The 13,313-nt window shown below is 38.0% G+C and overlaps 1 protein-coding gene across 1 annotated transcript in view; it reads right to left on the bottom strand.

The window, feature by feature from the left end:
- Window positions 1–291: 291 nt before the first annotated feature.
- The window catches only part of BRWD1 (bromodomain and WD repeat domain containing 1), a 117,010-nt gene continuing 103,988 nt past the window's right edge, over window positions 292–13,313 (bottom strand). The window contains exons 37-41 of the mRNA XM_081234920.1: window positions 11,045–11,211; window positions 7,735–7,964; window positions 5,823–5,981; window positions 2,812–3,714; window positions 292–1,594 (exon numbers count right to left, since the gene is read on the bottom strand). Coding sequence (XP_081091046.1) covers window positions 432–1,594; window positions 2,812–3,714; window positions 5,823–5,981; window positions 7,735–7,964; window positions 11,045–11,211 — 2,622 coding nt within the window. The 3' untranslated portion in view covers window positions 292–431. The remainder of the gene's footprint in view (window positions 1,595–2,811; window positions 3,715–5,822; window positions 5,982–7,734; window positions 7,965–11,044; window positions 11,212–13,313) is intronic.

The raw sequence follows: 13,313 nt of genomic DNA, 5'->3' as shown, positions 1-13,313 counted from the left end.
TATGAAGACTCTGTAAACAAAGGTCACATGAAATTCATACTACAATAGGACTGGGACTAGAAACTACCACCTCTTGACGAATTCTGAAAATAACTGTATGACAATTGCTACCATGAAAGTAATGCTCATTGGTTATGATAACCAGAATGTCTAGTGTTTAACATATTTCAAACTCTTGCTATATGTAAATACTGTCAAAGTAGATCTGCCCCCAAAATGAAGCATATTTTGGCACCTGTGCTGAATGCTGCTACAAAGGCAAGCAAGTGCAAATAAAAATAACAGTCATGATTTAGTCACATTCATAACTTTTCATAGAAAAATATAAATATATTCCCTGAATTGTAGGACAAAAAATAATTTCAACAGCCAGCTTTCACTATAAGTTCCAGTCCATTTCCCTCTTTAAATGAACTGGTTTTCCCTCAAGGTCATAAGGTGCAATCATCAAAATCTAACACATTTTCTAAGCTTCTATCATCATCCCCATCATGGTATCTCACGGTCCTCCTACCCTGATTTCTCGTCTTTATTTTTGAACGCCGAAGAACTCTTTTAGATTTTGCATAGTCCAAATCCTCCCAGTCATTATCATCCACATTTAACCTAGGACGTTTGCTTTGTCTTTGTCGTCTCACGGTTTTAGATACGTTAGCTGTAAAAGTTTTACCTTTTCTAACTACTTTTGCTTTTCCTTTCATTTTCCTCTTTTTGGTTTTTGTATCATCAGTAAAGTCAGCATCTGATTCAGTGGCAGATCCCAAATCTGATTCAGATTTGGGACTAGTGTCAGGTCCACACTTTGAGCTCCCTGTTGTTTCAGGAGCTTTCACATTTTCCAATTCAGGATGCAGTCTATTCCTTTTTGTTTCTGCCATCTCGGCTGCTTCCTGCGAATCCCGCATCACTTTTGTCTTACTGAAAGGAGCCTTCCCATAGGTCCTGAGTCTTCTGCCGTTCCACCTGCGTAGCCCATAATTCAGTTCCTCTTCAAAGTTATTCTCTGCAGTAGCTTTTTGCACCGGAGTTGACTCAGAAGAACATTTTCTACCAGTCTCATTCCCTGGAATATGGCTTTTTGAATCTTCCTCTGAAGACCCAATCAAGGAATTCTTTGCTTTGGAAGGTGCAACATTTGTTTTGTGACTACTGGTATGCCTGTTCTTGTGTCTTGAATTCAACATACCTTCAGAGTCTGAGTCTTCATTTAAAGACTGATTAATACTTTTTGTGCTACCGTCTGAGTCGGCTTCAGGTGGCTTCCCTTCACAGCCATATTGTTCGTTTGGCACGTCACAGTTTACATCTCCCTCAGAATCACTCGCTATCTTCTTAGCTGTGGTACACGCAAAATGGAGGGACTTTTTCCTTCCCTTTTTGCTTCTAGTACACACATTTTCTAAACCGACGTCTTCCACATCACTCATTAGCTTGATCCTAGTAGCGGTGGTGGCACATCTTCGAGGAACTCTTAGGAGACCCGTTTTGGCTTTTGATGCTTTCTTAACCACCTTCGAATTGCTGTCTGAGTCACTGGAACAGACCCTTTTCCTGGCAACTTTTCTGCTTTGTCCATGGTCTTGTGATGCAGAGTCTAAAAATTAAGAGTACTCTTTTTTAATAGAAGATTAAGTCTAAAGGAATTAAATGTTCAACATTTTAAACAACTGAAGTCCGAGATTCTTTCTAACTTGGAAAGAGGGTGGCGGTGAATGGGTTGGGCTTTTACTACTTTAGAACAGTGACTTTTTCAGCCTCAGCACCATCCACAAGTATAACATACTCCCATCAATAACATCCCATGCATTTCTGTCTATATACACAAAACACTTGACACTAGAGTATTTTATTTACATGAATACAAACTACACTCTCTTCATCACTGCACTAAAGTATGCAAACTCATCACTCTCAGCCTCCCTGAAACTTCTTAACTTCACAGGTTCCATCACACACGACAGTTAGTCTTAGCTTTAGATGCCTCTTGCTCTTTAATATTTTTCAATCTCCATTTATCAGGACAATCTTAATTCAGCAAGTTATCTAAATTCTCCATGCTCCAGAGTTATTATCAGTAAAATGGACATAATAATAATAATAGTACTTATCTCATAAAAGATATGAAGACTAAACTGGTTCATAAATAAATGTAAAGCATTTAGAAAAACTTCCTGATAAGAAATAGCTTGGTAACTTGGTAACTGTTCTTAGCTGCTATTATTTTATTTATTTATTTTTTTGCGGTACGCGGGCCTGTCACTGTTGTGGCCTCTCCCGTTGCGGAGCACAGGCTCTGGACGTGCAGGCTCAGTGGCCACGGCTCACGGGCCCAGCCACTCCGCGGCATGTGGTATCCTCCCAGACCGGGGCATGAACCCGTGTCCCCTGCATCGGCAGGTGGACTCTCAACCACTGCGCCACCAGGGAAGCCCCTGCTATTATTATTATTACTTATCACGTTCCTTTCAACCACCCCTTTTCTCTCCTCTCCTCAAACTATTATCACCAACAGCTTATAAATGTGCTGGCCTCTGCTTTTCTTAAGCCCATAGCCAATACTATTAATATCCCCATTCCATTATAAGAAGTGAAATCTCTATTAAAAACAGCTATGGCCAAGGCTGCCTGTTACATGAGCAAAACTAAATGTACTCAACCAACAGTACACAGAGAAAAGACTAATGGAGGATGCAGGGGGTGGAGAGAAAACAGGTGGCAAAGAAAAGTTTCATGGGGGGAAAAGACAATGTATGCTATAAAAAAAGGACAGTGAGAAAAATCAGTGAACCAAGGTTAAATGTTTTGAATTACCTTTCATAAAATTGTTTGGTTTTTCTTTTGTTTTCTTGTCATCATCTGAATCCAGATCAGTTTCAGATACATGATCTGAAAAACACTGGGACCCAGCAATAGGTTCACACTTCACATTCCCTGAACTCGGGTTAATTTCCATTTTATGACATCTACCGTCTTCTCCATCTTCTGCTTCAGATCCAGAGTCCTCTGAGTCACTGAAGATTTTTGCTTTCTTAAGGAAAGTAGCGTTCTTGCGACCTGTGTTGTATCTCCTACCACCATATCTTCTTGGCTCAGAAGTTGCTTCCTCCTCTTCCTCTGAGATGCTTTCTGCCTTAGGTTTCTGTGAAGATGTTGATGGGCCAGCAGTTCTGTTACGTCCATTATCTGAATCATGACTTTTAGAGTCTTCCTCAGAAGACTCTATCTTAAGAAATTTTGTTTTAGAAGTTGCTGCAGTTTGGGACTTGTAACCATTAGCATGCCAATTTTTCCGGGCTACCCGCAAATCACTTTCTGACTCTGAATCTCCGTTTTCAGTATTCTGGGTAGCATGAGAACTGGACAGTGGTGATGGCTGATTTTGACCTTTTAGCTCCTCTTCTTCAAGTTCCGACTTTAAGCTCTGGTCATCCTCAGAATTATGTAATAACTTTTTTCTAGCTACAGCAGAAGCATTGCGGTGAGGCAGCTTACGGCCAGAACAGACACTTTCAGAGCTAGAATTCTCCTCTGCGTCACTCATTAACTTTATCTTATTGGCAGCCACAGCAGCACACTTTCGTAGCACTTTCCGGTTACTTCCAGCTCTGGCTTTTAGACTTTCACCAGTCTCCAAAGAATTGTTATCAGAGTCACTTAAATAGACTCTCTTTCTAGTGGCTCTTCTGCCACATCCATTTTCTAAAGAAACTGGACCTAAAAATAAAGTAACAGTAAAATTAGAAAGGTCTTCCTTATTTCAACATTTTTAAATGACTTCATTTTAGTACTGATGTTCCTTATTTTTTTAATGCCAAAACAAGTTTACCTTTCTAAATTTAAAAAGTTTAAAGGACAGAACAGAGAGTCCAGAAATAAACCCATGCATATATGGTCAGTTAATTTACGACAAAGGAGCCAAGAATATAAAAATGGGAAGGGACAGTCTTTTCAATAAATGGTGTTGGGAAACTAGACAGCCACATGCAAAAGAACAAAACTAGACTGCTACCTTACACCATACACAAAAATTAACTCAAAGTGGATTAAAGAATGTAAGACCTGAAATCATAATACTAGAAGAAAACACGGGTAGACAAATCCTTGACATCATTCTTGGCAATGATTTTTTAGATCCGACTCCAAAAGCAAAAGCAACGAAAGCAAAAATAAGCAAGACTACATCAAACTAAAAAGCAAAGGAAATCATCAACAAAATGAAATGGCAACCTACTGAATGGGAGAAGATATTTGCAGATCATATACCTAATCAGGGGTTAATATCCAGAACTCATACAACTCAATAGCAAAAAAACAAACAATCCAATTTAAAAATGGGCAGAGAATCTGAAGAGGCATTTTTCCATAGGAGGCATACAGATGTCCAACAAGAACATGAAAAGATGCTCAACATCACTGATCATGAGGGAAATGCAAATCAAAACCACAGTGAGATATCATTTCACACCTGTTAGAACAGCTATCATCAGAAAGACAAGAAATAACAAGCGTTGGTGAGGATCTGAAGGAGAGGGAGCCCCTGTGCACGGCTGGTGGGAAAGTAAATTGGTGCAGCCACTATAGAAAACAGTATCGAGGTTCCTCAAAAAATTACAAATAGAAATATTATGTGATCCAACAATTCCACTTCTGGCTATTTATCCAAAGAAAACAAAAACATGAATGTGAAAAGATATGTGTACCCCCATGCTCACTGCAGCATTATTCACAACAGCCAAGATATGGAAACAACCTAAGTGTTCGCTGATGGATGAATGGATAAAGAAGATACACACGCACACACACACGAATACTTCTCAGCCATAAAAAAGAATGGACTCTTGCCATTTGTGACAACACAGGTGGACCTTGAGGACATTATGCTAAGTGAAGTAAGTCAGACAGAGAAAGACACCCTATGATCTCACTTATATGTGAAATCTACAAAAACAATACAAAAAACAAACTCGTAGATACAGAGAACAGACTGGTGGTTGCCCGAGGGGAGGGTGCATAGGAAGTGAGTGAAATGGATCAATGGAGTCAAAAGGTACAAACTTCCAGTTATAAAATAAATAAGTTATGAAGATATGTACAGCATGGCAAGTATAGTTAATAATACTGTATTGCATATTTGAAAGTTGCTAAGACTAAATCTTAAAAGTCCTCATCACAAGAAAAAAAATTTGTGACTATGTATGGTGACGCACAGTAACTAAACATATTGTGGTAATCGTTCTGTAAAGTACACAAATGTCAAATCATTACATCGTACACCTGAAATTAATGTTATATGTCAATTATACCTCAAGAAAAAAAAAACGCCTGAAGGACATGTAATCATGTGCAGATGTGTTAAGTCAATAAACCATCCAGGACTTGCCTGGTGGTGCAGTGGTTAAGAATCCACCTGCCAATGCACGCGACACGGGTTTGAGCCCTGGTCCGGGAAGATCCCACATGCCGCAGAGCAACTAAGCCTGTGTGCCACAACTACCAAGCCTGTGCTCTAGAGCCCGTGTGCCGCAACTGCTGAGCCCAAGCACCACATCTACTGAAGCCTGCACGCCTAGAGCCCGTGCTCCCTGCAACAAGAGAAGCCACCGCAATGAGAAGCCCGCACACCGCAACGAAGAGTAGCCCCTGCTTGCCGCAACTAGAGAAAGCCCATGTGCAGCAACAAAGACCCAATGCAGCCAAAAAATAAATACAAATTTAAATTTAAAAAAAATTTTTAAGTAAATAAATAAATAAACCATCCAATATTTAGCTTTTGAATTCTCTTGATATACATTTCTCCAAAGTACCACTGAGCCTCTTCTCACCAGTTTTTCTTTTAGCGGCTCTGGTTCTGGTCACCCTGCTCCTGGCCAACCCACTACGTAAGGAGGATTCACGAGCTCTTGAACTCTCTTTGCTTTCCTCTGAACTATTTGAAGCTGAAGATGATGAAGAGGTACCTAAGGAATCTTCCAGTTCACTTTCTAAGAAAAATGAAGCATCAACAGTTCATTACATATATTCTCCTATCTTTACACACAAGCAGTTATTTTGCAACAACAGACTAAAAGCAGATTCTTAAAATACTCTGAAGAGGAGAGTATATTTTTTATAACCGTTCCAAAGAATAGCTGATAACATTTTGGTATTAAAAGGTACATAATCAGCATTTGAAATCAAGTTTGTTCTCTTATTTCTGAAAGTAACATGTTAATACTGGTTTGGATTCAGAAAATACAGTTTACATATTTTATAAACAAGCTTTCATTAAAAATTTAACTAGCTCCACTATCTTCTTCCTTCTGTTATGAGACAGGTATTTCCTATAGAAAAGACAATCATTTCAAGTCCAGTATTTCAGTAGGCTTTCAGGTCTCTTTCTAGTAGCCCTTCCTAACAGCACAGTTGTACCATACAGGCTTTCAAGCTCAAGAAAGAGCATTTCAACACACACACACCAAAAAAAGGTAGAAAAGGTGTGAGATGAATAATTTAGATAGTACAGGTCATTTCCCCCCACCATAATACTTAATGAGTATATGCACAAGTGTAAGCACAAGATAGGAAACCAGGGCTTCCCTGGTGGCGCAGTGGTTGAGAGTCCGCCTGCCGATGCAGGGGACACGGGTTCGTGCCCCGGTCCGGGAAGATCCCACATGCCGCGGAGCGGCTGGGCCCGTGAGCCATGGCCGCTGAGCCTGCGCGTCCGGAGCCTGTGCTCCGCAACGGGAGAGGCCACAACAGTGAGAGGCCCGCGTACCACAAAAAAAAAAAAAAAAAAAAGATAGGAAACCAAAATTTCCTGTTCCTTCATCCAGGCTCAGTTCTTGCATGCCTATCACAAAATAAATATTTCATCAAAATGAGTGGGAACATACTGTTGAAAGACAAAATTCTGTTCCATATTACAACCCAACTCTACGTCAAAGAACAGAGTGGCTGTTAGAGGGTTATCAATCACCAAATCGTGTTTTTTCCTTTGAAATTGTTCTGCAGTTTGCCCACTCTGCCTGCTCCTACTGTATCCCACTTCCCATCATGTTGACTATGTTTCCAGATTCTTCTCCTTCCCCACATATCACTGCCAAACTGATTAATCTTCCTGAAACAGAATTCGTCATGTGATTCCTTCACAACAAGGGACCCTATTAAGTAATCCAAACTTTTCTGCAAGGCTCGCCAGTCTCTAAAATGTGGCTGCATTTTACCTGTTTGATCCTACTATTTTAAATCACAACAGTAATCATTATACCATCATCACAAGTCACCAAAATCACTCAGAGCAATATGCAAGTATGTACACACCATGGCCTCATTCGCACAATGCTGACGAAGGGTCAGCATCAGCTACAGTTATACCACCAAATAGTAATAAAATAAACAGTTTAGAATTTACTAGGTCATCAGCATAAACTTACATGATTACCAAGTCCTTTTTTTAATTTAAAGAAATTTTTAAATGTCAAATTTTGCACAAAAAGTAGTTATATCACATTATTTAAAACCTGAAGGATTCAAATTTGCTTAAAACGTGTCTGCACCACTTGCAAAGAACAGTATTTATCAAATATAATCTAATTATTCCATGTGTTAGTTACATCTCTTCTGTTAAATTTAAGTTCCTTGAGTGTCAAGGCCATGTCTTACTTCTTTATTCTTTCCTCTACACCCACAGTAACTACCAATGTTACAAACGTGAGTGCTCAACAGGTGAATATATAACATTCCATCTCTCACCAGATAATGTAGAACCATTTGTTAGAGTGACAGGTGTATTTCTCCTCGTTCTTTCTGATGATGCCGCTGAATCTGAAGAATCACCAGAAGTAACACCCGGAGAGACACTAGCACTTGTCTTGCGGCTTTTTGCAGAATAAGCTGCCCTACTCGAGGCAGACTGGACAGGAGAACCTACCAACTCAGGAATTACTTTTGCCTGAGATTTTAAGCGCTTCTGCTTGATATTTCTGATCAAAGATAGAAAATATAAGACAATATTTAACAAAACAGAGGATGCCTAAATAAAGTGTATTATTACTTAACCTGAGAATAACTTTATGATCAAGACATTAAAATATTCATTATTAACATCTTATTCTAGCATGGATTACTGTTCTCTTTAAATATGACATCATTTTATTCCAAATTTGAGTAATGAACAAATGATCCAAGTAACAGAATTACAGAAAATCATGCTGAATACCTTAGATTCTTTGGATTAAATGCTAAGGGGAGCCAACATTTATGTAATACAGGCATTCATTCATATTACAAAATTTTTTAAAGTTATATCTGCAATAGAGCTTGTGATGTGATTTGATTTTGATTGATTGATTGATTGATTGATTTCTGGCTGTACCACGGCTTGTAGGATTCTCAGTTCCCTGACCAGGGATTGAACCCAGGCCACACCAGTGAAAGCCTGGAATCCTAACCACTTGGCCCCCAAGGAACTGCCCATATTACAAATTTGAGCCTCAATATGACAACATTCCCTCTAGGCTCCTATTTATATATTCCTAAGGACAGTATAAAATTAGGAGAAATTGACAAAACCTGAAGAGAAAGAACAGAGAGGCAAAAAAGAGAACAAGTTAGTTTTTTTCTGAGACCAATCTGTTTACATCTAAGTGCCAATTCACCAAAATTGGCCCCTGAGCCATGGATTATTGTGAAAAAGAGTGGAAGTTTAAGATAAGACAATCTTTGGGTTTAAATTACAGATCTGAGTAATATTCATGTTTTTTAAAGATAATCCTTTAAAACAAAAGGATTTGGTTTTGTTTTCCTTTAAAACAAAAAGATAAAGGAGCTTTTAGGAGTATCTAAGACATCTGAGCTTAAAGATAACCACAATTAATCAACTATACTTCAATTTTTAAAAAACAGAATTCTTTTTAGCAGTTATTATTTATCATAATCAAGAAAATTCAAGTTTCCAAATGTAAACAGACCATGTTTAAAGACAAGTAGTCTTTCAGTTTCCATGTGTTAAATCCAATCTGTCTGCTACAAATGGGAGGGGGACAAGTGACTGTAAAACATAACATCTTGGTTTCCTCTTTTTATTAAAAAATAAAAAAATTTTAAAAAGAAAACTCAAACTTGTTATGTCAAAATTTTAACTTCCATTAATATCAGCTGGAGGGTAATACAAAAAGAAATAATTATATGCTTATATACTTATCATAAACTTGACTTTTAACAGTAGACAAGGTGATAGTGGCTCAAGAATGAAAACTTTTCCTTTTTATCCCATCCTTTATGAAGAAAAAAATGCAGAAGGCCTCAGAGACCTTTGGGAGACCATTAAACATACCAACATATGGGAGCCCCAAAGGAGACGAAAGGTGCAGAACAAAGTATCTGAAGAAAATAATGGCTGAAAACCACCCAAATCTGATGAAAAACATTATACACCCACAAAGCTGGACAAATTTCAATAAGGATAAACTGAAAGAAATCCACACCTATAGTCATTTGCAAGATGAAGACAAAAAGAAAATCTTGAAAGCACCAAGAGAAAACTCCATATGCACAAGGAAGGGAACCCCAGTAAGATTAACAGCTGACTTCTCATCAGAAACACTGGAGGTCAGCAGGCAGTAAGATGACACATTCAAAGTGCTAAAAGAAAAACACTGCCAACTAAACTAGTCTTAAATAATAAAACTAGTCTTAAATAATAAAAGTGAAATTAAGACATTCCCAGATAAACAAAGGTTAAGGGAATTCACTGCTCTCATGTCTGCCTTACAAGAAATATTAAAGGACTTCAGGCTGAAAAGAAATGACACCAGAGGGTAGTTCAAATCTATAAAAAGAAATAAAGACCACTGGGAAAGGTAATTACATAAGTAAATATAAATAACAGTATAAGTAATTTGTTTATTCTTATCTGATTTAAAAGACAACTTCATAAAACAACATATAAAGATATAACCTGTATGACAGTAACAGCACAAATAAGAAGGGGAAGGGAGCTAAACTAGAACAAAATTCTTATATCTATGGGAATTAAATAGTATTAACCTGAAGTAGATTGTTTTGCATTGAGATGCATGGTGTAATACCAAGAACAACCATGAGGAAATCCATCAAGGGTATAGTGCACATTCAAAATATACATGACAGGTTTCCCTGGTGGCGCAGTGGTTGAGAATCTGCCTGCCAATGCAGGGGACATGGGTTTGATCCCTGGTCTGGGAAGATCCCACATGCCGTGGAGCAACTAAGCCCATGTGCCCCAACTACTGAGCCTGTGCTCTAGAGCCCATGAACCACAACTACTGAGCCTGCGTGCTGCAACTACTGAAGCCTGTGCGCCTAGAGCCCGTGCTCCGCAACAAGAGAAGCCACCACACTGAGAAGCCCATGCACCACAACGAAGAGTAGCCCCCGCTCGCCACACTAGAGAAGGCCCACGTGCAGCAACAAAGACCCAACGCAGCCAAAAATAAATAAATAAAATAAATTAATTATTTTTAAATGTATGTAAAAACGAACTAAACACTAAAAATCTCAATTTCCATATTTCAACACTTCAAAATATCTATAAATTTGATATTAATGTGAGCTACATAGTCATAAATGGCAAAATATAAATTAATATTAATTTACTATAAAGAGAATAAATCCTGCATTTTATATTTCTTCTCTACAACTAATCCCCAGTGAAAACAGAGTGCATTACATCTAACTGGCATTTTCCCTTACACGATCAAATGCTCAATAGCCATACACAGTAATCATTTTACCCTCTGCATTTAAAAAAAAAAATTCTTATGCAAAAGACAAGTAATATTTTGAATAATCCTTAGTAAGATTTAGTTGATGCTTTTCATTAAATGCTTACAAATGTATATAACTAAAAATTAATGCAACAGCTCTATATGCAGAGAATGCTTTCAAGCCATAAAAAACAATGACTATTCTTTTCTGAATATACTGTAAAATGATTAAGAATTTTTAGCTTAATAAAATCAAAGAAGTATCACAACCGGAAATTTTTAAAAACTACACACCAAGACTGCAATAACCAATTTACCTGATACTTCTGTTAGACTGACTGACACGGTTACAATTTTGCCGTCTCTTGAACCTCTGGCTTCTTCGAAGTTTTTCACTGAATTTTTGACCAATCTTAAAATCAGAAGAGATTTTCTTCATTTTTTCTTCAAATAAGGCAGACAATCTCAACGTCATACTGTAAATCTGCAAGGACATGAGCAAAACTAGTACTATAAAATATCTTTTAAAATATTTTTACAAGTAAAATTAGTCATTGAGGCTACTTGTAATCTATTATATCACTTATAGATAAATGACTGTTCCTTACTTTATTTCCTATCCCTTCCCTGCAAGGACAGTGGAAGTATCAAATATACACTTCTCTGATGAAAAGAAAGTAATTTTAAATCAATCAACCCTAGGGTTGTATCTAGGGTTTATGTCTGTATGTCAATGGTTCTCAACTGTTTTTTTCCACATCTACGTGTACAAATCCCCAAAATGCCTCCTTCTCCTAAAGTTAGATAGCAAGTTGGTAGGGTTTTTTTTTTTTTTTTTTGCAGTACGCGGGCCTCTCACTGTTGTGGCCTCTCCCCTTGCGGAGCACAGGCTCCAGACGCGCAGGCTCAGCGGCCATGGCTCACAGGCCCAGCCGCTCTGCGGCATGTGGGATCTTCCCTGACCGGGGCACGAACCCGTGTCCCCTGCATCGGCAGGCGGACTCTCAACCACTGCGCCACCAGGGAAGCCCCCTGGTTGGTTTTAAGGTTGCTATTTAGGCAGCAGAAAAGCAGTGTCTCCTTGGGGCAAGGGAACAAAAGCACTTCTACACTAGTCTCTACTTGAAATCTGACTGCCTCTGATGCCACTTAGATTATTATTGGGAAAAAAATGATTGCTTACATCCAAAAGGAGGCATTATGCCCTATAACTTTATATAAGAAAGATTGTGTTCTAGTAACTTTTATAATTAAATAACATCAAATCTTCAAAAGAACAGCAATGTGATATTAAGTGCCACTATAAATAACTTTCTGGCACAGCTATGTATTCACAGGAAGTACTCTTTACTCACCCACAATCATTCTTGTAAAGTAAAAATCTAATATTCAAAAGCTAAATATCAATCATTCTGGTGCATGGTAGAGGAGGGTGAAGAGACTAACACTGGGGAACCTTTAAAAAGTATGTAAAATGTATGAATTTCTCATATTCATATATATATATACACACACATACATATACAGGTATCCCCACTTTCAAAAACGCTACTTTCTGCCACTTCACTTTTACAAAAGACCTACTTTATTAGTACTTGTTTTCGCTAACTGAAAAAAAATCCAAAGAAGATTTTTACTTTGATGAACACAGGTGAAAACATTTGGTTCAGCATTTGTTTGCAGCCAGCTGTTATAGAGGTAGTGCGTACCCCAAACAGCAAGAGTAGCACCGCCAAGCTCCTTCCCCAGCAACTACACTCAGCATCTCAGCATCAGGTGGCCACAGTTTTTTGTTTGTTGTTTGTTTTTGTTTTTTAGCAATGTCCCAAACCAGAGAGATACATTTATTATGGTTGCTGAGCTGTCATTGACACGTTATCACCCAAAGTCCATCAAAACCATTAGGGTTCATTCTTGGTGCTGAATATTCTATGGGCTTTGACAAAAGTATAATGACAACAGATTTTCCCTTTCGGCACTTTGAATATGTAATTCGACAGCCTTCTGGTCGGCAAAGTTCTGGCAGAGAAATCAGCTGACAGCTTTAAGGGGTATCCATTACGTTATGACTCTTTGTTTTTCTCTTGCTGTCTTTAGAGTTCTCTCTTTATGCTTAGCTTTTACCATTTTAATTATGATGTGTCTTGGTGTACATCTCTTTGTGACTCATTTTGTTTAGTCAGGTCGCCACAGTTTTGAACTGTGTATCTGTGAGCATCTGTGCTTTATTTTGATCTATTCCGTGCATCTGTTATCAAGATGTGTCCTAAGGTAGCTGGTTCTTCACCTAGAAATGGGGTACGTTCAAATACAGGAGGAAACCTATATACATGTACATATAATAAGAATATGTGAAATCTGTAATCCCTCTTTATCTTTGAAGTGATCTTTAACAGTTATTTCCAGTATTTTGTATATATATTATATTTATTCTTTTCCCTCAAACGTGAACTCTAGCATAAGTCACCAATTTTAACAAGAGTGATTTTTTTCCCTCAATCGTATTAAGTTTGAAAGCTCTGATAATCTTGAGTACCACCACTTTCATCTGAAAAATTCAATAATACATTTGAATTAAAAATAAAA

The sequence above is a fragment of the Mesoplodon bidens genome (assembly GCF_964165515.1).
Source record: "Mesoplodon bidens genome assembly, chromosome: 5".
Classification (NCBI taxonomy): Eukaryota; Metazoa; Chordata; class Mammalia; order Artiodactyla; family Ziphiidae; genus Mesoplodon; species Mesoplodon bidens.
Note: the sequence above shows the minus strand (reverse complement) of the source record. Positions and strands in the feature narration are given on the sequence as shown.